Source organism: Malus domestica, chromosome 15, assembly GCF_042453785.1.
Source record: "Malus domestica chromosome 15, GDT2T_hap1".
Classification (NCBI taxonomy): domain Eukaryota; kingdom Viridiplantae; phylum Streptophyta; class Magnoliopsida; order Rosales; family Rosaceae; genus Malus; species Malus domestica.
Genome location: NC_091675.1, coordinates 933,358 through 955,891, shown reverse-complemented (window position 1 = coordinate 955,891; position 22,534 = coordinate 933,358). Strand labels below are relative to the sequence as shown.

The 22,534-nt window shown below is 37.4% G+C and overlaps 4 protein-coding genes and 2 non-coding genes across 10 annotated transcripts; 3 read left to right on the top strand and 3 right to left on the bottom strand.

Annotated features, from left to right (window-relative positions):
- The first annotated feature begins 7,342 nt into the window (after positions 1–7,342).
- On the top strand, positions 7,343–9,234 carry LOC103450406 (uncharacterized). The gene is made up of 3 exons (XM_008389747.4): positions 7,343–7,717; positions 7,886–8,056; positions 8,875–9,234. The coding sequence occupies exons 1-3, from the start codon at positions 7,622–7,624 to the stop codon at positions 8,956–8,958; spliced, it is 351 nt and encodes a 116-aa protein (XP_008387969.1). The 5' UTR covers positions 7,343–7,621; the 3' UTR covers positions 8,959–9,234.
- A 320-nt stretch (positions 9,235–9,554) lies between these two features.
- On the bottom strand, positions 9,555–11,400 carry LOC103450559 (DEAD-box ATP-dependent RNA helicase 27-like). 2 transcript variants are annotated; one of them, XM_017336548.3, is made up of 7 exons: positions 11,111–11,400; positions 10,688–10,972; positions 10,447–10,485; positions 10,264–10,368; positions 10,104–10,166; positions 9,870–9,989; positions 9,555–9,788 (listed from the first exon to the last, which is right to left on the bottom strand). In XM_017336548.3, exons 1-7 carry the CDS (start codon positions 11,336–11,338, stop codon positions 9,741–9,743), a joined length of 888 nt encoding a protein of 295 aa, XP_017192037.1. In that variant the 5' UTR covers positions 11,339–11,400; the 3' UTR covers positions 9,555–9,740. The 2 variants fall into 2 exon arrangements, with proteins under 2 accessions (XP_017192037.1, XP_008388148.1); XM_008389926.4 differs by having other exon boundaries at positions 9,870–9,995; positions 11,111–11,398.
- Positions 11,401–12,860: 1,460 nt separating this feature from the next.
- LOC103450405 (protein BASIC PENTACYSTEINE6-like) lies at positions 12,861–15,511 on the top strand. Of its 2 annotated transcripts, none has more exons than XM_008389745.4 (3): positions 12,861–13,053; positions 13,772–13,946; positions 14,087–15,511. In XM_008389745.4, exons 2-3 carry the CDS (start codon positions 13,878–13,880, stop codon positions 15,038–15,040), a joined length of 1,023 nt encoding a protein of 340 aa, XP_008387967.1. In that variant the 5' UTR covers positions 12,861–13,053; positions 13,772–13,877; the 3' UTR covers positions 15,041–15,511. The 2 variants fall into 2 exon arrangements, with proteins under 2 accessions (XP_008387967.1, XP_070669698.1); XM_070813597.1 differs by having other exon boundaries at positions 12,913–13,053; positions 13,140–13,946.
- Positions 15,512–16,086: 575 nt separating this feature from the next.
- LOC114821882 (small nucleolar RNA R38) lies at positions 16,087–16,168 on the bottom strand. Its single transcript, XR_003769719.1, has one exon. It is a non-coding gene; the product is annotated as a small nucleolar RNA R38 (small nucleolar RNA).
- A 270-nt stretch (positions 16,169–16,438) lies between these two features.
- LOC114821894 (small nucleolar RNA snoR64a) lies at positions 16,439–16,517 on the bottom strand. The gene has a single exon (XR_003769731.1). It is a non-coding gene; the product is annotated as a small nucleolar RNA snoR64a (small nucleolar RNA).
- Positions 16,518–18,417: 1,900 nt separating this feature from the next.
- Positions 18,418–21,708, top strand: LOC103450403 (bZIP transcription factor 29-like). 3 transcript variants are annotated; one of them, XM_017336499.3, is made up of 5 exons: positions 18,418–18,721; positions 18,838–20,088; positions 20,176–20,308; positions 20,419–20,503; positions 21,357–21,708. In XM_017336499.3, exons 2-5 carry the CDS (start codon positions 18,917–18,919, stop codon positions 21,548–21,550), a joined length of 1,584 nt encoding a protein of 527 aa, XP_017191988.1. In that variant the 5' UTR covers positions 18,418–18,721; positions 18,838–18,916; the 3' UTR covers positions 21,551–21,708. The 3 variants fall into 3 exon arrangements, with proteins under 3 accessions (XP_017191988.1, XP_008387965.1, XP_070669477.1); XM_070813376.1 differs by having other exon boundaries at positions 18,477–18,721; positions 18,907–20,088; XM_008389743.4 differs by having other exon boundaries at positions 18,450–20,088.
- Positions 21,709–22,534: the final 826 nt, after the last annotated feature.

The following is a 22,534-nucleotide window of genomic DNA, read 5'->3' as shown; positions in this document are numbered from 1 at the left end:
GAATATGTAATAAGAACATATGGATATTAATATTAGCACTTAAATAAATACTCTTAAACACATGAACTACTAGTTCCTTATTTGTAAATGTTTAATTTAACATCGATTTACGTTTCATTTTGTAATTGGAATAAAAGTAATAAACAGAATTTTACATATATAGTTTATAATCTCAACAAGATTCACAGCATTATATTGATTAGTTCGTACAATTGTTTGTCGGTGTGCCAATACATAACGAAAACACGGGTGGTACATCATGTGTTTTTATGTAAATTGTGATATTTTTTATTTTTTAAGTTATTAACTTTTTAACACACATATTTCATCATTTGTATAATAACACATAATGTACCAACTTGTGTACTAGTCACACTGAAAAATCTCCCCTTTAAAAATAAAAAAGTGTCAAAAACATAGACAAAATATCTTTGTCCCAGCAGGTATAACTGAAAAATCTCTCCTCTAAAAATGAGCAAGTGTCAGAAACATAGACAAAATATCTTTGTCCCACGGGTATATCGTATATAACATATGTGTTCTTTTCGATCAGACACAGGTATGTATTCTTCATCCCAGAAGTTTCCTAAGATGGAAGCTTTTTGCTTTTAATCATGGTTTTTTATTTATCAATATTTGTCGATGTAGAACACCGACAAACAATTGTACGAACTACTCAATATAATGCTGTGAATTTTGTTGAGATTATAAACTATATATGTAAAATTCTGTTTATTACTATGATTCCAATTACAAAATGAAACGTAAACCGATGTTAAATTAAACATTTACAAATAAGAGGCTAGTAGTTCATATGTTTAAGAGTATTTATTTATGTGCTAATATTAATATCCATTTGTTCTTATTACATATTCACCAATATGTTATTATTTTTTGGATACGATACGATTCGCCCATACCATTTTATATCATTTTCACTGTAAAAAGCTACAGAGAATTCATCAAATAATTAATAAATAATTATGATGGTTGCTTAATGATATAGATTCTTGTCAATTTAATCTTTTTAGTTGCATTGAATTCGATTTCGAGATTCCTAGCGTCTAAGATTTGTTAAAAACAAAACTGGAACCTTTGAGTCGTTTTCCCTGTCAGCTAGCTTCACCAAAATGTCAAATGCAAATGTAGAAAAGTTTCTTTTCGACTTTTTTTTCTTCTTCTTTTTCTTCATAGAAACGATATAGAATCAAACAAAGGTACAGCTTGTACCCAGCTGAGCTATGATCTCAACTGCGACTGTATTTTAACTTTATGTACATATTATTTCCTAAGTACATATATGACTTTGTATTTTACATGATAAGCATTATCCCCGCACATAAGCAAGGCTCCAAAACTATGTATTAGTCCTTCAAGTAGGGTTCTTCTGTTCACATGGAAATTAAACCAGCTCTTCATCTTCATATTTGAAACCTCCCACTGCGCACCATCAAGCAGATAAAATGATAAAAGGGAGACTTTGGATGCGGTCCCTAGTTATGAACAATCTTTGACTGAAACTTTGTTGGTTTTCAATTTTTGATCCAAGTCCCTAAAATTAATTGATAATTTATTTCTATGTACGTTACTATATTTTTTAAATTAAAAATTAAAATTTATAGTTGTTTATAGTAATGAGATTTTAAATGAAAAACATAATTTGTGGGATTAAAAATATTAAAATATAAATATACTATTGTGTGTGTGTGTAAACATGGGTACATTCATAAAAAATAACCAAAAAATGATTGTATCAAAACATGGGTACATTCTTCAAAATGGGTACATTTAGCAAAAATAAAAATGGGTACAAATAAATAAAAAAATATGGGTACAATACAAATAAAACTGTAAAAAATATGGGCACAAAAAGAAATTAATATATGGGTACAAATTAAAATTGAAAGGAAAATTGGTACAAATTAAAAAAGGGTTGCAAATTAAAAATGGGTACAAACTAAAAATAAAAATATATGATAAAAAATTTAGCCATAAATATAAATATACTAATTGTAACATTTTTAATATTAAATGAATATATTTAGAAATAAAAAATATTTTATTATTGAAATAATTAATGATATTATTAATACAAAGGACCTTGATCAAAAATTGAAAAGTAATAAGGTTTTAATCAATAGAGTAGTAAAAATAAGGATGAAAACCTAATTACTCCATGATAAAAACACAATTTTTCTTCCCTACACACTTCTATTTAACTTGTCATTTGTTCGTTTAATCTACTAAATTTAATGATCGATCATAAATAATTAAAGAACAGTATGTAAGAGGATTATAAATAAAAAATTGTATAATTATCAACAAAAGCGCCCAAAACCAAAAAGTCATATGTACGACAACAAAACATGAGGCAACTGGTTTTGCACCGTCAATTTAGCCAATTTGCAGAGGTTGTCTTGGTGTGCATGTTGGGAGATCAACGGCTGCACCTGTAAAGAGCTGCTAGTGTACAAAGAAAATTAAGATTAAGAGAGGGATCGAAAATGGTTAACCCCACAGTCCACATGTTGCAGAATCAAACATAAGAATGGAATCAATTCCAGCAGGATGCTCGTGTGTGCCGGTAGTCAGCTATTATGTCAATTATACGATGCGTGTCTTTTCCAAGAGCTTAAATAATATTTTGCTATATAGATAATGGAGAGAGGTAAAAGAGACGATGAGAGTCGAGATAATCTATCTTGTAACTGGTTATATTTTACGTTTATTTATCACATGTGACAAATATCATGAATTATTGTTCGTGAGCTTGTTGATATAATAATGTGTGGTATACTTTTTACGAACCCCATTACTCATTAATAAAAGATTTTTACAAATTCATCACATGCGACTAATGTCAGTGACTACCGTCAATGGGACGAGACTATGTATGTGTATGGATAGATTGGTAATTAAAAAACATGGTGCAGCCGGATGGAACATGATGATTGTTAATTTCTAAAAACAAAAAGTGATACAGTTTTTGTCTGGGGAATAAGAGTCTAGCTTTGCTAGATGCAGAGTAGAATGATAGTTTTTAGCAAATGGCAGTTAGTACTTAGTAGGTCACGGGTTACTGAGAGAGGCCTCGCAAGATTCATACGCAGGTCACGGGTTTGTGTTCATAAGGGATAAAAGCCACCTTTCCCCTTCACCAACCAAACAACTGATACCTCCCCAATCATTCTCTCAAATCCCACGGGAAAAATTTAGAGGATTTTCACCCGTTCTTGTTTATTTATGGTTGGTTGCTTTCTGAGTTAAGTCACAAAATGCATAAGTTATAACTTATGAGAGTTAAACTAAAGACCTTATAGTTATAACTTATAAGTGAAGAAAATACAAGTGGAACGTAATATTTATATTTAATTCATGATGTGGCATTAGGCCCTCCTAACTGTGGGTTGAGAATTTGGTCCTTCCCTCGAAATGGGCTTGGTATGTGGGCTTTCATGAACTCTATTAGGCCGATGGACTGGGGCTTTAAAATGTGAACAAAGTGTTTTTGGTTGAGATATGAGTTTGTGACTTTTGAATTATTCTAAATATTTTGGTAGAGTTGTTTGAATAGGCATAATAGGGTCAGAATACAGAAAAATTCCATATTTTTGTGAGAAATACACTGATGAAGTCCGAACTCCATAAATGAAAGATTTTATTATGTCACAATATTTTATTACGGCGTGACTCACTGAACATTAGTGCATCTTTTAGATACGTGGCAAGCCTTTATTAACAATGTTTTTTTTATATTTTATATTATTGCTTCCGGTGATGCTAATAAAATTAAATATTGATTACATGAGAGAAATTCTCCTCTACCAATTCGGCGGTGTTGCTACCATTGAAGAACTTGCAGCCAGAGAAAGTTGAGGCTCAGGCTTTGGTCTGCGGTGGAGCTCCGAAATGGTGTTATGTGAAGGCGAAAACTGGGACATTTCCGGAAGCTTTGAGGCAGTTCACCCTACTTATTTGGAGGACCAATACACAAATAAACGTTCCAAAATCATCATTCCCCGTTCGCACGCTACGCATTACCATACACAAAAATTAGCTACTCAATTTTCTGTCACCAGAACACTCGCAAAAGATTTGGTGTGGTCACGATGGTGGCGCCGCCATTCTGTACACATTCATTCTCGATGAATCAAAGGTTGTTAGTACTCAGCTCCGAGAACGTTACGCACATTGGGAACTCGATGTTTCAAGTTCAAGTTATCTTGCACCTTCTGGTTATTGTCTTTTATTTGTGGAACATCAGCAAAATCCAAGTGATCAGGGAATTTGGGTACAAATCGTTGAAAAATTACACAGCAATCATAGCCTAAGGTTAAAAAATTGTGTCAGTGAAAGGTTTGGGAATTCTCTAAACGAGTATTAGAAGAATCATGTATTTCTAACCAAAATGTGTGAAAAAATTAAAATTTCCGACCAAATTGTAATCAACCACTATTATATTCGAAAATTAATTTCCGTTCGCATATCGATGCTTAAAACCAGAAAAAATCCAATTTTATTGCATAAAGTTGATGGAGTTTAAGTAAATTAACAGAAACTCTAATCACAATTCTTAATACCTGTATATTTACATATACATCGTTAGTCTCAAACCTGATGTTCAGATGGTGATAAGGTCAATGTTGGAAGCTAACCAGCTCCTGGAGTCGAGGGGTCGAAGTCAGAAAGGGGCTCCCGAGCAAAGGGTGTTGTCTGCATCGAAGAAGAAGAAAGAAAATGAAGGGTTTTAGTCTCCAACGGCTAGTTTTTGTTTAAATGTGGATGTAAGTGTGTGAGTGACAAGTGTACACTCCAGATTAAATCACTTAACCCCCAAATGAAAGGTTAGGATGTAATCTGGAGTAGTAAGGCTTAAATGGTTGTTAAAGTCTCTTGTCAATCATTTTTTTAACAGGTATGGGTGATGGCAATACACCATACTCTTGTAAAATCTCACCTTACTTAATCAATAAGGGTTATTGCATTTTAGCACAACCAATATCCAACCTCCAAGTTCTCTCCATTCTCTGTCATTCTAATAAAAAGGAAACCGGTTCAAACAATCAATCAAAACCACAAAACAAACAAACTTTATCATGGCCTCAGAGCTTTGTTACTGATCTAAAAAAAAAAGGGAAGTCTGGGCGTAATCTGTGCAAATAGAGATTTCTGGAGCACCAACATAGTGTCTTCTACAAGAACAATAAACAAACTACCCTGAAATGAAGGGATCCAGCAGTAGCAGTGAGCTAAAAGCTCCAGTCTTTGATGGGGAGAATTATGATTTTTGGAGAATAAGAATGACAACCATTTTCAAATCCTATAATATATGGGATATGGTTCAACACGGGTATGAACTACCTGAGATGGAGATCGATGCTTTAGAGGAAGATCTCACAGAAACACAACTCAAAACACTGAAGCAGAATCGGATGAAGGATGCTATAGCACTTGGAATCATTCAAGGTGTTGTCTCAGACACCATTTTTCCAAGAATAGCAAATGAAGAGACTGCAAAGGGAGCTTGGGAAGTTTTACAGCAAGAGTACAGAGGAGACACTAAAGTTAGAAAGGTAAAACTTTAGTCCCTTAGAAGAGATTTTGAGTATAGGGAAAATGAGCTGTTAAAAGACTACTTCACTAGGATGTTTGATGTTGTAAACAAGATGAAAACATATGGTGAGGAACTGCCTAATGAAAGAATTGTCCAAAAGCTATTGATTAGTTTGACTAAACCCTAAGATTCAATAGTGAGTGTTATAGAAGAAACCAAAGACACCGAAACTCTCAGTGTGCAAGATGTGATGGCATCCTTAAAAGCTTTTGATCAAAGACTCGAGAGGCATGCTGACTCTGCACCTGAGAAAGCCTTTCAATCACTCAATGTTGGATCTAGTAGTCAAGCCAGTGCAAGCAATCAGAAACCACAGTGGAAGGGCAAGAACAAGAAATGGGAAAGAAAAGGGTATCACAACTTAAGACCTAACCAAGGCAGCAACATCAATGCAGGTCAAAGAACTAAGCAACAATGCAAGCACTGTGATAAATTCCATCTTGGGGAGTGTTGGTTCAAGGACAAGCCTATATGTCACAAATGCAACAAGTTTGGGCACATTATGAAGGACTGCAGATCAAAGAATGTGCAACAAGTGAACTGTGCAAATCAAGTGGAAGAATAAGCAAATGTGTTATGTGTTTTCAGTGCAAAAGTGGAGAGAAACAATGAAGTGTGGTAATTTGACAGTGACTGCAGCAACCACATGACTGCACATGAATCATTACTCATTGACATCGACACAAACTTCACTGGAAAAGTGAAAATGAGAGATGGAAACATTGTCAAAGCCATTAGAAGAGGAACTTTGGTTATTAACACCAAGAAAGGAAGAAGATGCACAAGGGAGGTAATGCTAGTGCCTGGATTGGACGAGAATCTACTTAGTGTGGGTCAAATGATGAAGCATGGCTATTTCCTACTCTTTGGGGGAACTGTGGTTGAGATCTATGATGACAGATCCCTATCAAACTTGGTGACCAAAGTGGAAGTGAAAAACAGAAGCTTTCCACTTGTGCTGAAGTACTTAGAATAAGTGGCAAGGAAAGCAAGTGTGACAAGTTCTATGAAGTTATGGCACAAGAGACTCGGTCATTTAAACATGACAAGCTTACAAAATCTGCAAAAGCATGAAATGGGGGATGATTTGATTGCAGCCTATACAAAATTAAAACAATTAGCAACTTATATCTTATTAACTGATTGTTTCTCAGGAAAAATCATTCACAACTATCAATTTAAATTTTCTAGACATTAGAAACCCTGATGAAACGCACCTTGGTGGCGAGTTGTTTCCTCGGAGCCTTATCACTGGTGGATTTGCGAGCTGTTTGCTTTGTACGAGCCATTTCTTCACAAATGAATCGCAAAAAACGCAAAAAAAATCTGAAATAAGAGAGACGAAGAACCGATCAAAACCCAGAGATTACGAACATGAAGAAACTAGGGTTTCAAACTCAAACCTTTCGAAAGGAGAGGAACTAGGGTTTTGATCTTCACACTTTGTCAGGTAATTGAGAAGTTGGGAATGAGATGCATGAAGGGAATGAAAGAGCAGTTATTTATAGTGGGAGTGGCGGTTGATACGTGGGTTGCAAGTTTTCGACGACAACTAGGATTCGGACGGGAATATTAATTTTTAGGAACGGATCCCTTCCACCGAATCTACCCAATCTTGAAATCCGGATTCTTAAAATTTGATCAAACGACTATAAACAAGGTATCTTTTTAAAAATTATAATAATTTTAACTGTTGGATTAAATTTAAAGAGTTCGGATTTAGAAATCGGGTGGATTTGGTATAACGGATCCGGATATGATCCCTTTCCTTTAGGAAATCTTAATCCTCGTGCTTTGTCTCTGATTGGCTAATTAGTGGATTGGCAGGTGGACGAGTTGGGTTTCTTTATTATTATTTCTTTGTAGTATAATTAGTATTTTTGTGAAGAGCCGAGTTGTGTTTCTATTGTGAGAGAAATTGTGAACGAGTCGTGAGTAGGAAAAACTCGGCCGAGTTGTAAATCTTCTCGACCCTTCCTCTGAAAAATTGAAAGCTTTGGTGGTTCGATGGAGGCTGGCAAGAAGAAGGGCTACGCGTGGGCAGTTTCAGCCGGACTCTGTGCCGCTTCCGCCGCCCTTTCGGCGAAGATAATCAGTCCTCAGGTGCCTTTCCAATCTTCAATTTCACGAATTCAATCTTCAATTTCACGAATTTAAGACCGTTGGATTTACATCTCAAAAACCCTATAATCTCTTGATTTGATAATTTTATTTTTGTTGTCAAATCTTGATTTGATAATTGAGGTGAATACTTATTGGGGATTTTCACAGATTGTGAAGTACGGTTTCGTGGTATTATTCATCGTGGCAATGTGGGGTTGTTTTGTGCAAAGCTTAAAGAATCTCTCGGCTCTGCAAGCTACAGCGACGAACTTTGCTACCAACTTCCTCACTTCTGGTCTGGCTGGATACTTTTTGTTTCAAGAACCCTTATCCGAGAAGGTAAATTCATAGTTTTTTGTTCCACTTTGTGTTGATTGAATGCAATTTTATTCATTTATTTCGTGATTAAAATGCTCAAATTTATTAACTCTGCCAAGTTTCTTGCGTAATGTATTATACAAATGTGTGAAGCGAATGATTGGATGACACTGTTGTCATGTACGACATTGTTTACTTATTTGGAGTGAGGGAAGTCATTGCTCGGGTAAAGGAAAGGAGGAGTGAGTAGGAGATCAATTAGTCCACCGTAGTTGATATGATTCATGGTTCTCAAGTATTAGATTATGGACTTCCACATTTTTGTTTTATTTTGTATGGATTAGCAATGAAAGGGGAAGTCGAGAGTTGGAATAATTCTAAATTTCTAATACCCGTGTTGTGTTTTTAGTTAACATTGAGACGAATCAAAATGGTTCTAATACTCATACCACGGGAGTAAACACACCTAGTATTAAGTGCTTAGGCCGGAAAAGTGGTGAGAATTGCTGGACCTTCATTAGTAGGCCTCTAACTATGTGCTCACAGATCATATCATTCAGAAATTGGTTTCGATAAATAAGAAGCTGTAACAACTATTCCCTTTTCACACAAATGGTGATGGATGGATGGATGGGTGGATGGATGGATGGATGGATGGAGGAATTTTGTTCATGAAACATTCTCTCTTTGGCTCAAACTCTTCATAGCTCTACAAATGCAACTGCTTGCGCGCAATTTCTATGCGTGCATATAATTGTTCATTGTGATAACATTGAGAAAATGTGTCTTTACCTTGCTTGACTTTTGTCATTTGCGTAACGAGAATGCTTGTTTGACAGTGGTTTGCAGGCGCCCTGCTCATTGTAGTTGGTGCACTCATACTTGGTATGTCAAGTATTGGGAAGAAGGCTCGTACGGACTAAGTTTTCTGCATTTCACATTACCCGTTTGGTTGAGATATCAGATAACTTGAGATTTTGTGAGATGGGCATGTAACTAAACAGTTAAAATACCTGAGTGTTTTTTTTTTAATGTGATTTTTGCTTATTGTCATTCTTCCGACCACAAAAGTTGCACTGCTCAAATTAATTGGTTTAATGCAGATTTGTTGTTGTAGGCAATTGTAGGCATTCGTGTCAAGTGTTGCATAAACTTTTGCATTCCAGCGTGTGGAATACAACTTACCTATGCTTGATGTAGCCCAAATTTTTAATATTCTCCATTATCTCCACTCAACTAATATTGATTTCTACTACTTCTCCATTTAAACGTTGGAGAATGCTCATTAATAGAAAATAAACACGTTAATCAACATTTATAATTCAATCATCAATCATATCATTTCGTTTGCAGAATCTGGTTTAAACATTTGATCTCCGTAGCATTACCCATTTATATATGTTAGACACAGTTTTCTTCCTTTACAAAAGCCGCCTTCATTCATTTATTTGTTTGGATGGCTACATTAATCATCCTAATCTGACCTAACCTCAACCATATGGGTCATGGTCACAAAGAATCAATGAAAATTAAATTTGATATCTGATAAAATATATTTGTAAGTTCAGGAGGAAAGCTAAAATAGCTATTTGAAGAATATTTGATAGAGATATATATGTTGAGTCTCATCGAATCAATTTCAATTTCCCTTCTACTTTTGAGCATTTCTTCCTCAACTCTAATGCACTGCCGTCTAACTTGAAATTCACGTCTGGCGTGGAGGTATCGAAACGCAAAACGAAGCTGCAACGCCCTGCAATCGTTGGGGAACAAAATATGTAAAGTACCGAACTGTGATGCTTACACATGGATCATGAAGAAGATGTGTACGTACCTGCAAATCGAGCCGGTCGAAATTAAAATAGTCCTTCATGGAGTGTGAATTATATGCTATTAGATACGATTTATACGCTTCTTTTGCTGATTTGCGCAGGTAGTAGTTGTCCCCAACCGTCTGCTCCTGCAAATCAATCAAGTTATCAAACCAATACATAAAATTAAGGTTCCTTAATTTGGAATTTAGAAATAGATAACAATATTTGAACTACACTAACAAACAGGAAATTACCAGCTGAGCCTGCACTTTTCTATTCACCTTAAATACCCGAGATCGAAGGAAGATATTGGCGGCCTGAAAAAACAATGAAATATGGAATTCAAGGCGACGATATAAGTTATTGACAAGACAATAATCCATGCTTCTAATCTGGGAAGCATGGCAATCATACCTCCAAAAAGCGTATAATTCGCATCTCTTCAGGAATGAGGAAAAGGAGTTCCCTTCCTACTTCGCATTCTCCTCGAGCTCTTCGAACAACCCTGCGTAGGTATTCCTGCAAGCAGACATCCGATGAGACAACTGGATACGAAACTTAGTTGAAATGTGCTAGTAAAGAAGGGGAATTAGACACCATGAGGTCATCTGGAGGATCAAACTGCAAAATCCAGTCCTGCAAAGAAAAGGAGAAAAGAAGCATAAGTTAACACTGTAAAACTTAGAAACACAGTGATTCGTTTATTGTTACAAAAGAAAAGTTTTTGTAAGAACGTTGCCATTGTCATCTGTAATATCATTGAACAACAACAAAACTAATGAGAAACCAAAAAAATTCTTGAATGTAGCAGCGAATTGCATGAAGAAAAAGAAAATACCACTGCAGGAATATCCAGTCCACAAGCAGCAACATTAGTACAAAGTAAGAACCCTTTCTCTGCTTTGCAGAAGTCAAAAAAAGTAGTTGTCCTCTCCTGCTGCGTTTGCTTTTCATGGACACCAAAGCAATTCGCATTGAGGGATCGAAGAAGGTCAGAGTGGAATTTGACTGAGTCACAAGAACAGAAGAAGACTATCCCTTTGGTATACTGATTCTTCCCCATAAAAGAATATAGGAGAGCTATTCTTTGCGAACTAGCCACAATACAATAGTCTAGTGTGACCTATATATATCTTGTCAGTGTCAGATTCATTAGGTTAAATCGAAAGATTAATCAAGAAACAAAAAAACAAAAACACTGCATAAAAGAATGGCGTGCGGAAATCGTTTTCTCTTATTAGGGTCAGCTGGATCCCTATACCTGAGGTCTTAATCGATGTATCTTATCAATGTCATCCTTATCTTGTTCCCAATCACCTTCTCCTTTATCTTCTTTGTCGGTCTGATTAGGGATTTGAGGCTCTGAGTCTTCCGTGCCAGTTGTATTCGGTTCCGATGGCTTGCTTCCTCTCTTTCTCTTGCGATTCTTCTTCTTCTTGTCCGTCTTCGCGGCGTCCTCGGGAGATGCGTAAGCGATTGGTTCTGTCATGGCGACTGTTTCAACAGACGAGCTCTAGCAGAAACTGTGAGAATGCGTTTATGCATGGCAGTTGTGACTTAATAATAAGTAGGGTTTGGGCGTTAAATCCCCATCCAACCGCTGCGTTGCGATAACCTACTTTACTTTTTGGGCTCAAGCCCAACTATTGCAAACAACCTCAAAGCATGTGTTTGTGTACAGGAGGCTGACTTCTTCATGAATCATGTTCACAAGGCCAAAACTACTCGGTCAAGTTCTACCAAATGTTAGTAGATGTCATAGGTCACGCAATGAGAGATATGCTAATAATATAATATTACACATGCGGTTACACTCAAAGCTTTTTTTTTTCGTTGGTCATTTCATATTTCTTCATCCACAACACGAGCCCAAGTTAACAACTAAACTTGGTCGAATTTCTAGGTCAAGCCACAAATTTTTGATGAAAACGAGAGTATTGCATTCAACCAACAAAGAATATAAAAGAGCGACAAAAGAAGACTTACGTTGAATTACTAACAATGGTCAAACAGTAAATCTACTATGAAATTCAAAGCAGAATCCAACCAAGCACAGGGAGGCTCGACTGCGAGGCCATAACGGGCAAGGCGGTGGGCGAAGCTGTTAGCTTGGCAGCGGACATAAGTACAGCTAACCTCAGTGATCATTGAAAGCAAGTCTTTTGTATCCTCCACATTTTATCAATCGGAGACGAATTGGTCAAATAATCATTCAGTGCAACAATAACATAAAGCAAATCACTCTCAATGCAAAAGTAGTTGAAAACCCCTCGCCACAACAAAATCACCTATGGAGCTCCCATAGGCCGCTACAACAAAATCACCAACTACATTTCTCACAAGAAAACCCACCCCTCCATAAACCATCACCAGGGGTACGGGTTGAGGTGTGAGGGGGTCTCGAGTTGGCCGCCACACACTCCTATCACCATGGCAAACAACGGAGATTGTCAATTGCCTCCAAAGCAACTGTGTAAACTACTCTAATCTGCATGTAGTAGTGCGATAATTTTAGAAAATGATAACAAAAGTTTTGTTGGTCAGTAATAAGTAAAAATGTATTTTACTCGGTCAATGATTTTTGTTTCTAACAAGCAATATTGGAGAGAATTCAAACATAAAATTTAAAAGCAAAATTAATCGCTCTTAATGACTTAAAATAATGAATTATTTCTACTGTTTCTATTATTAGAACTTGGTTTTTATTTATTTTAATAGCTAAATAATGCCCCTTAGTACTATGATTTAGTGGTATTTCTCTACATTTGTAAGTGAGAGGTCTTAGTTCGATTATTGCCAGAGACGAATTTAAATCATATTATTCGACGAATTTGGAACTATATTATTCTAATTTGTTGTGAGGTTAAATTCACTCCTCCTCTCGTAGAATAGAATATATTTTTGTTTCAAAAAAAAATAAAATTCAGAAAGATAGTAAAAAAAGGAGGCTAAAAAACAGTAGAAGAAAAAAAAAATGTAAGATAGACAGTTGAAAACCACTAAACTCCAGTACAGTGCAGAAGTCTACGTCTTACTTTATCATGTCTTCGTCTCTCTCCTCTCACGGAGTCTGATGAGAGAGCACCCAAACAAAATAAAAAGTAAAAAATTCTCCTTCTTCTTCCTCCTGGACTATTCCCCTTACCCCCCTCATCTTCTTCCTCAATATTCAGGGTTTTACTGAACTCCCCCACTCTCTCTCCGGTAAGCTCCGATTCCCTTCCACCTCTTCTTCCATGGCGATTTCTTTTCATTTCTGCAGATTATATCTTTGGTCTCTTTTTTATCAGTTTATACTTGGAGCTTGGTTTTAGGCGGTGCTCTTCAGAGCAGCTTCGAATTAGTTTGGAATTAGTTGGTTTGTGTTTGATAATTTCGATTGCGATTGTGTTTTGGTTCTGCAAATGATGCTTGCTGTTTGTGATTGGATTGGAGATTTTGGGGTTTCTAGGGTTTTGCTTCGCTTGTGCTGGTTTAGGAAGTTAGGAACTGGTTCTTTGAACGTTGAAGCTACTGTTCGTATGAATTTGAATGTTTGATCTTAGCCTGGTTTAAAAATTGATTGGGTGCTTAAGAATCGGGAAGAAGTCTGATTTTAGCTGTTCTGTCTTGGTTAGTTTTAGTACAATCTGTGAAAAATCGTAAGGAGTTGTGTGCGTTTTGATTGGTATGCTCCGTAAATTGCATAATGTTTCCAAAAATAGAGATGAAATCAATTGAATTCCATGTCTGCCACACTAGGTTTAGTCCTTATTTTTATTGTGGATTCATGACTACCGATGAAGTTGCCGAATTTATATGTAAGGAATCGCGTTCAGGGTTCTCTTAGATTGTTCTGACTTACGTTGTAAGGAATCGCGTTTAGGGTTCTGCAATCTATAAACGAAATGTGAACATTTATCTTAAAGGGCATCCACTGCAGGATATGTAGCCTCAATGGGAGTTTGATGGTTTGCTAGCATAGTGTTTATACTAGCAGTGGAGGTGTAAAACTAGCATCTGTAGCTGTTGCTATTTACTAATCTCAGATGGATGACGGTGGCCATCGCGAAAATGGAAGGCACAAAGCAGATCAGTATAAAGCAGCTCAGGGTCAGGTATGTGGAAGCAATTTTCTGGATACAGCTACTTAAATTGAATATTATGTGAATTGGCACGTCTAAACTCTTACATGAGGTATGCGTTATATGCATATTCAATGCTTATCTGATGATATTTTGTCTCATTTTTTGTCTAGTGGTTGATGCACAATCAGCCATCAATGAAACAGATAATGGCTATAATGGGCGAAAGAGATGCAGCTATTCAAGAAAGAAATTTGGCTTTTTCTGAGAAAAAGGCTGCCCTGGCAGAGCGAGACATGGCATTCCTGCAACGAGACGCAGCAATTGCAGAACGAAATAGTGCGATAATGGAACGAGACAACGCCATTGCAACTCTTCAGTACCGGGATAACTCCTTAAACAGCGGCAATGTATCTTCATGCCCACCAGGTTGCCAAATTTCCCGCGGGGTCAAACATGTGCACCACACGCAGCAGCAGCAGCAGCATGTACATCATATGCCGCACATGAATGAACCTTCTTATGGTTCGAGGGATATGCACACGAGCGATTCCATCACAATGCCACCAGATGCTTCAGTGCCTACAAAGTCACGGCAGCCCAAACGACCAAGGGAGCCCAAGACGGTGCAACCAAATAAGAAACCTTCAAAATCTCCAAGGAAAGTGAAGAGGGAGAGCGAAGACTTAAATAAGATGACATTTGATAAATTACATGACTGGAAGGGTGGCCAGGATATGGGCAGTGGAGGTGATGATCTTAACAAACAGGTGGTTGTGTCAAAGTCTGATTGGAAACGTCAGGACCTGGGGTTGAACCAGGTTGCTTATGATGAGTCGACCATGCCGGCACCCATGTGCTCGTGCACTGGTCTCCTCAGGCAATGCTACAAGTGGGGGAATGGGGGTTGGCAATCCTCATGTTGCACAACTACAATGTCGATGTACCCATTGCCGGCAGTGCCCAACAAAAGACATGCCCGTGTAGGTGGGAGGAAGATGAGTGGGAGCGCCTTCAACAAGCTACTTAGCCGGCTTGCGGCTGAAGGCCATGATCTGTCAAACCCAGTTGATCTCAAGGACCACTGGGCCAAGCATGGAACAAATCGCTACATCACGATCAAGTAGATAAAAATTGGGTAGAGCGCAGTCAGAGTCAGGTAGGAGAAGGGAACGTAGTGATCATGTATGAATTTTATTTTCAGCTCGATGGCGGGAGGAAATAATGATCCAATAATAGACAGTTTGAAGTAGTAAGATTTGGGAATGTAGGCGTCTTCTCCAGCAATGTGGCCTTTGAAGAAAGAATAGGCCTCGGCTATTTCTTCCCAGATTTTATCAACATTAGCTGGATGGGTTGATAATGCAGTAAGAATTTCTGGAAAGCGAAGGCCGGTATGGTCATGCGAGGAAGAAGGAGGGCCATTTCGAACCAGTCTTGGCACCGAGGACTCCGATCATCCCGTGTAATAAAAGGGTTTCTAGTGTATTAATAAACCCTAATTGCCATATCTTATCCGTGTAGCTGGCCATCGTTTGTTGATACATCTCTGTTGAATCATTTCAAGCTTTAATCTGTGCATGTCCTTCTCAGTTCAATCATTTCCACTTCCAACTTTTATGAGCTTGTAGTGATTTTCGCACTCTCAGTTTTGTAAAACTAAACCAATCGTTTAATACCATGTGTTTGCGATTGGTTTAGCGCAAATCAGTTCAAGCTTCATTTCTTACAGATTGTTTTTTCGTAATTATGAAATTATATTCTATGGTTAATTCGATATTACATTGGATTTCAGGTGTATGGCATGCATCGGAAAAAATGAACCAGTATTATACGTGGATTAAAAATATTGAAGGAAAACTAAGGAAAAAAGTTTGAAACTTTGATTTTTAACAAACAAAATAAAGATAAAAGAGAATAGTATCAAGTTTGACTTTTTAGTGTAAAAATGTAATTTTTTGTTAAAATAAACAGTATCGTAAGTTTTTCGTTAAAATTTAACATTAACAATCAAGGATCCAACGGCGAAGATCTTATACTCCTATTATTCATTGGGGTTATTTCAATCGCAGCCGTCCATAATTCTTCTCCAGAGAGAAATAAAAAGCATTGGGGTTCTTTCAATCCCAGCCGTCCATTATTCTTCTCCGGAGAAAAATAAATTTTTTGGCTAAGCTGTGTCAGATAACATGTTTTCAGCATCCATAAGTCAGACAGGGATAACTGTTAATATTGTGATCTCATCATCCACAGCAATTCAATCAAACAAAACCAAAAAAAAATTAAAAAATTAAAAAAGAAAAAAATATATATATACAGAGCCTTCAGACCGTCCTAGTTCATGATATTTTCTATCAACACATTACGCAAATTATAATAATTTGCGATTCAGTCGATATAACATAGTCATCACCGGCCAAACATTCGATCAACAAAACGACGTTGAAAAAAAAACATGTTTCGTATTTCTTAAAAACCTTTGAAAAATAGAAAAATAAAGAAAAGGGAAGAAGAAGAGATAAGAGGCATCAGATCTTCCTATTCAATTAAGAATGTATCAACATGCCCGAATCGAAATCCGAGCATTCAACCATTGAAAAAGATTTCATCAACTGGCCTCGCGGATTTCTCCAACAAACACAAATTGGAAAACAAACAAGAGAGAAAATATTTAAGGAACATCGAACGCCGATAGTGAGTAAGCTCCGAAAAACATAGAAGAAATCGAAAGAGGGAAAGTTTGAGATTGAGGAAGAGAAGACGGCTAGGGTTTTACAGTTCGATTGAAAAGATAGCGCGTCGACCGGTTTATAAAAGATTTCGGGAGGTGTTTTGGGTTTGTGGGGCTTCGATCGGACGGCTGAGATTTAAGGTGTTTTTAGTAGTGGGCTTTGTGATGAAATTATATGTTTTGAGGCCTAGGGGATTGAGTGAACCCACCCTCCATATGATGATTAGGCCTCAAGATAGCAATATCACTTAGTCAAGAAGTGGGCCTGGAATACTACATCAGGCCCAAAAAATGCAATGCTATACATAATACACCTTCACTTTTACTTCGTGAGAGTGATAATTCTCTCACGCACATTTTTCTTCTCGCAAAAATTTGCATGTGAGCAAACCACTTCTTCTATCAGCGTTTTATTTCCAATGTATGTGAAGAGGAGGGTTCTCTTGTTGATACATATATTGTCAAATAGTATGTAAAATTGGCTCAATACAAGCCAGAGGACATAAAAAAAGAGTCACACATTGGCTCAAATATAAGTGGTTCACGCGTGAAGAGGGTTCGTTGAGCCTGACCTCACCCAGGATGTTGGACTTAGGTGCTTAAGTGAAGTGGGTGATAATATCAATGCACGTTCAAACTTAGTTGTAGACATTTACAAATCGCATGATACAATAATTCATATCTGAGCATTGGTTCAACCAATGGTGCACGAGTTCAAGGTTCACTTTTCTTTAACTAACATGACCAAATACAAATTTATGCTCTATTATAAATTTAGACCCATTTGCCGAAATTTCGCTTAAATTTGTCACAAAAATTTTTTCTCTACCCCTTTTAATCATAAGATGATGCGGGGAATTGGGTTTGTGCGGGGATGAGGGGAGGGGTTTTGCGGCTTGGGTGGGTAATTTGGAAAGAGTAAAGTGAGCAACCTGCCGTCGGGGGTTGTGACGGTGTTGGATTTTGAAGTAGGGTTGAATTTGATAAGGAATTTGGGTGGCTGGTGGTTGGAGGTTGGGAGTGGCTGGAGAGGGGGGTTAGAATGGATTAGATTTATCAAGATAGATAAATTGGAGGTTGGTGGTTTGTTGTTTCCTTTATTTTAATTTTAATTTTGTGGTACGTAGAGCCTCAGGTCAGATGCGAGGTGATGATGAATCGGTGCTGCATATGCTAAGATTAGCAATTGGGTTAACTTTTGTTCTGCAATTGTTGATGCAGATGCTAAGAAGGGTTTGGAGGACAAAGTAATTGGAGTTTGGAGGACAAAGTAATTGGAGTCATACCTTTACAAATCAAGAGAATGCAATAACAAATAACTTTGAATTGGTGATGGTGAATTGTATTATTTTCTGGATTTTTATAATTAGTTCATTAAGGGTTAAAGAGATAATAGTTAGACCAAAATCCAGTCTCATGGAATTGGGCATGAATAATTGAAAAACACGAGATAAAGAGCAGATTGGTGGTGACAGTTTATGGAATGATGACCAGAATCAAGTTTGGTTGTTGCCAGGGTAGGTGGTTGGGTGGGTTTACGTGTTTGTGTAATTTTTTTCAAGTATGTAAATTTTGTATTTGAGGATAAAATGGTAAGTTTGTAAGACAAAATTTCTTAGTTGGATGTGAAAAGAGGATTAATGGATTTAAATAAAATTGTCCTAACAAAATTAGGGAAATTTCGACAAGTAATCAATAAATTAATTAGTGGGGTCCGTTGTGGGTCCACTGTGGTTTTGTTTGGTTATGACTCGTGAAGTCTAATTCATAAATAAAACAAAAATATTTTGTTGATATCCTTAATTAAAGGAGAAGAAGCCGGTGATAAAGGCAGATAAAAAGAAGATCAAGAAAAAAAAGAAAAAAAAAGCGCGTCTGTTGAAAATTGTCTGATCTCTTCCCATTATGCTGCTTCCTGCTGTCGGTGGCGACATTGTATTTGTAGTCAACACTAACATTTTTGTTTTGCTGATCGAAATGCTTTGAAATCACCGCCTTTAACATTTGATCATCCATTCTGCACTTGTACTGAGAGCCAAAGCTGGCCAGCAGCCGCTGCTAGGGATTTTATGATCAGGTACTCTGCAGCCGTAATCTTATTTGATCCCATTTTTCAGATGCTCTTTGGGGTTTGATTTGATTTGCGATCTGGGTTTTTGGGTTTAGAGAATTAAAATTTTTTTTTTTATTCAGATGTGATAAAAAAGTAGGAAACTTGGATGGTTTTTCGTTTGATGAATCGAGGTTTTCTGAGCTTTTTAGCTGAGCTTTAATGGAGGGCAGTGATGAAACTGGTAGTTCCAAGCAACAGCGGCCTAATCCAACATTTGGGTCGTCGTCTTTCCTGGTTCCTAAGCCAAACAGCAATTTAGATATTCCCAATTTCAACCCCTCTCAAATGGGTTTCCGTATGAGTCCTGAGAGCAGTAAGAGACCTGGGATTCCTCCTTCGCACCCTAATAATCACAATTCGATGCCTTTTTCGAGGTCTCAATCGGGTTCTTGGCAGCTGGGTCAACAGAATTTCAGCTCAGGGTCATCCCACGCTAGGTCTATGTCTCAACCTCCCTTTTTCTCGCTTGATTCTTTGCCCCCATTGAGCCCTTTGACGTACCGCGAGCCCTCCGCTCCTTCTCTGTCTGACCAGAATTCTGTTGATGTTTCTATGGGGGAGAGTGTTGTTAACTCTCATGGGCCTTCGCTTCGTTCGCCGGTTAATGAAAGCACTGCATATCGGGCTGGAGACGGCCTTCCTCCTCGCAGAGGGCACCGGCGCTCTAACAGTGATGTTCCATTAGGATTCTCAGCTATCAATCAACCTTCGCCGCAATTGATCCCTGTTAGGCGCCGAACAAGTTTTGATGGATCGGCTTCTGCAAAGCCAATTCAGTTGATGAAACAGGGATCAAATGGGAATGCTGAGGGAGTGGACGACAGGAAATCAGGGGGAGAGGTTGTGGATGACTTGTTTAATGCATACATGAATTTGGAAAACATTGACCAAATGAACTTGTCGGGTAACGAGGACAAGGATATCGATAGCAGAGCCAGTGCCTCGAAGACAAATGGGGGTGAGAGTAGCGATAATGAAGTGGAAAGTGGTCTAAATGGGAATCGTAACGGCGCAGGCGTGCAGAGGCCAGGTTCTGGTTTTCCAAATGAGAGAAGAGAAGGACTCAAGAGGACCGCTAGCGGAGATGTTGTATCTAGTGCTCGACATTGCAGGAGTATTTCAATGGATAGTTACATGGAAAATCTGAATTTTGATGATGAACCACTGAAACCGCTAGGCCAACAATCACCCAGCACTTCACTTGATGGGAACTCAGCCAAGTTCAGCATGGAGTTTGGAAGTGGTGAGTTCAATGCAATTGAGCTGAAAAAGATAATGGAAAGTGAGAAACTTGCTGAGATAGCGCTATCAGACCCCAAACGTGCAAAGAGGTATTATGCATTTAACTTCTCTCTTGTATCTGTCTGTACTGGATGTCTTGTTTAGTGAATTTGCTCATGTTTTATGAATTTATCCAGGATTTTGGCTAACCGTCAGTCAGCTGCTCGTTCCAAGGAGAGGAAGATGCGATATATAGTAGAATTGGAACACAAGGTGCAAACTCTGCAGACAGAGGCAACCACTTTGTCTGCCCAATTCACATCATTGCAGGTAGGGTTTTTTTTGGGTGTTCTGATTCTAAAGTTTACCTCTAGCCATTTTGAAACTAACCTTCATGGTATGGTGGTCACTGACTCTGCGCTATATGTACTTGTATCCAGAGAGACTCTGTGGGTCTTACAAGCGAGAACAATGAGTTGAAATTTCGGCTTCAATCTTTGGAACAACAGGCCAAACTTAAAGATGGTATTGTGCTATTTCTTCACCTCTTTATATATCTACTGAAAATCACAGTAATCATACGTGCCATATAAACTATATGATTTTTAGTGAAAACTTGTCTACCGAAACAAATGTTTAAAGTTCCAGATGCATACATAATTATGCTATTAAGCTTCACCTCTAGGTCAATTTGATTAAAAACTCTTGTTCTTGTTACACGTAATTTTAACGGTTTAACCTTTTCCAGCTATAAGCATTATTTTCTCATGTCTTTGTTAGTCCACGGTCCACCTCCTTGACTATGGATTTTCATTTCATTTCTACCAATTACTGAAAACCTTGGAACCAGTAACTTTGCAGTTGGTTTCAGCAATCAAGTAAAAGGATAACAGTAAGATCGGGATATTCTTTGTATTCCTGGATAAAGATGCAGAACACACGTAACCAACTTAAATACTAACTGAAATAGATATCATTTTAAGACAGAATGCAGGATATGTATTCACGCAACCCCTTTGACCTAAAGTCGATATCTTGATAGAAAGACCAAATAATGCAGTGAAATTGAAATCAGCCCTGGCCCCTGGATGGGAAAGGGATTGAGCTCGATTGATCCTTGTCCACTCCCCTTTCCTGTTTCAAAAAGTTCGGTGGGTGGTAGTCAGATTTTACCTTCATGATTTTCCCGTAGTTGAATTGCCTACCGCAGAGCTTGATTAACACTCGAACCCTTTGTGTCAATATTTATATGAATATCAGGTGATGAATGTCCCCACACAAGTCGGAAAACATTAGCTTACGATCAATTCCTGCTGATGTAGATGTGATATGGACCAATAATATTATCTTCCTTTTATTTGTGTCTTTGATGCTGCAGCTTTAAATGAGGCCTTAACCGGAGAAGTCCAGCGACTAAAGCTTGCCGCTGCAGAGCTCGGTGGAGAAGGCCACCTCTCAAACCACACTCAACAGAACACGCAACCGCAGCAGTTCATGCAGCCTCAGCAAAACCGACAACCTTCGCATCGCCAGAACAGCAATGCTGCTGCCAAGCCCGAGTTGAACCAATAGGTTTGCCAACACAAACGTTGGCTTGTGTTGGTCTCTTTGGTGCCGAAATTTATTTTAAAATATGATGTCATATATTAAATCCATATGTAAGTGTCTAAATTAAATCGACGCATATATTATTATGAAGTTTATGCAACTTAAATCATTTTTTTGGATCATCGGATGCTGGTTACTGTATTGAAAATTTTCCTCGGGCCATATTCTACCCGAAATGAGCGAGCATACGAGTCGAACGACATGAATTCGAACAACATCTCCTTAATATTTAGCTTCTGCTAAGGTGCAAAAAGTGCAAAATGGTATCTTCCGTTGCGAGTTTAGGAACGAAGGTGCTTCTTGCGACTCAACCTCCACCATCTCCGGGAGAGAAAGATGCAATACTGTCTTGAGAACAAGTAGATTATGTCCTAATCTCCGTTAATCTTTCTAAATTATTATTCTTTTGGTAATCAATCGACTTACGGTAACCTTATCTTTTAATGATAATTTCCATGAATTGTTACAAAATTTATGATAGATTCATTTCCGGATTTTTTTTATTTTATATGCAAATTTATTTGAACCTGATCTACTCGAATTTTCCCCCATATATGCTCGATTATAATATTTTTTTAATAAACGATAAGGTTATCTTTATAAAAGTATTTATATTATTATTTATTTTTATAAAAGTATTTAAATTATTATTTATTTGGTTAGACAATAAATTTCGTTTGATTAGATATTAAATTAGTCATTGACATGATTTAAATTCACGTCGATATGCAAAAGCTCAATACATTTTCACATGGCAAAAGATCACTTGTCAAAAGTATTTAAATTATAAAAATGTTGATTTGGATTTGAATTTGAATGTAGAAAAAAAAAATCACACCGCTCTAATTAATTTAACTAAATTCTAATATGTCGCTTTATAAATTGTTAAAAGGGTCCACTATGGTTTTGTTTGCTTATGGCTTGTGATTCTGTCATGTATATTTTCTT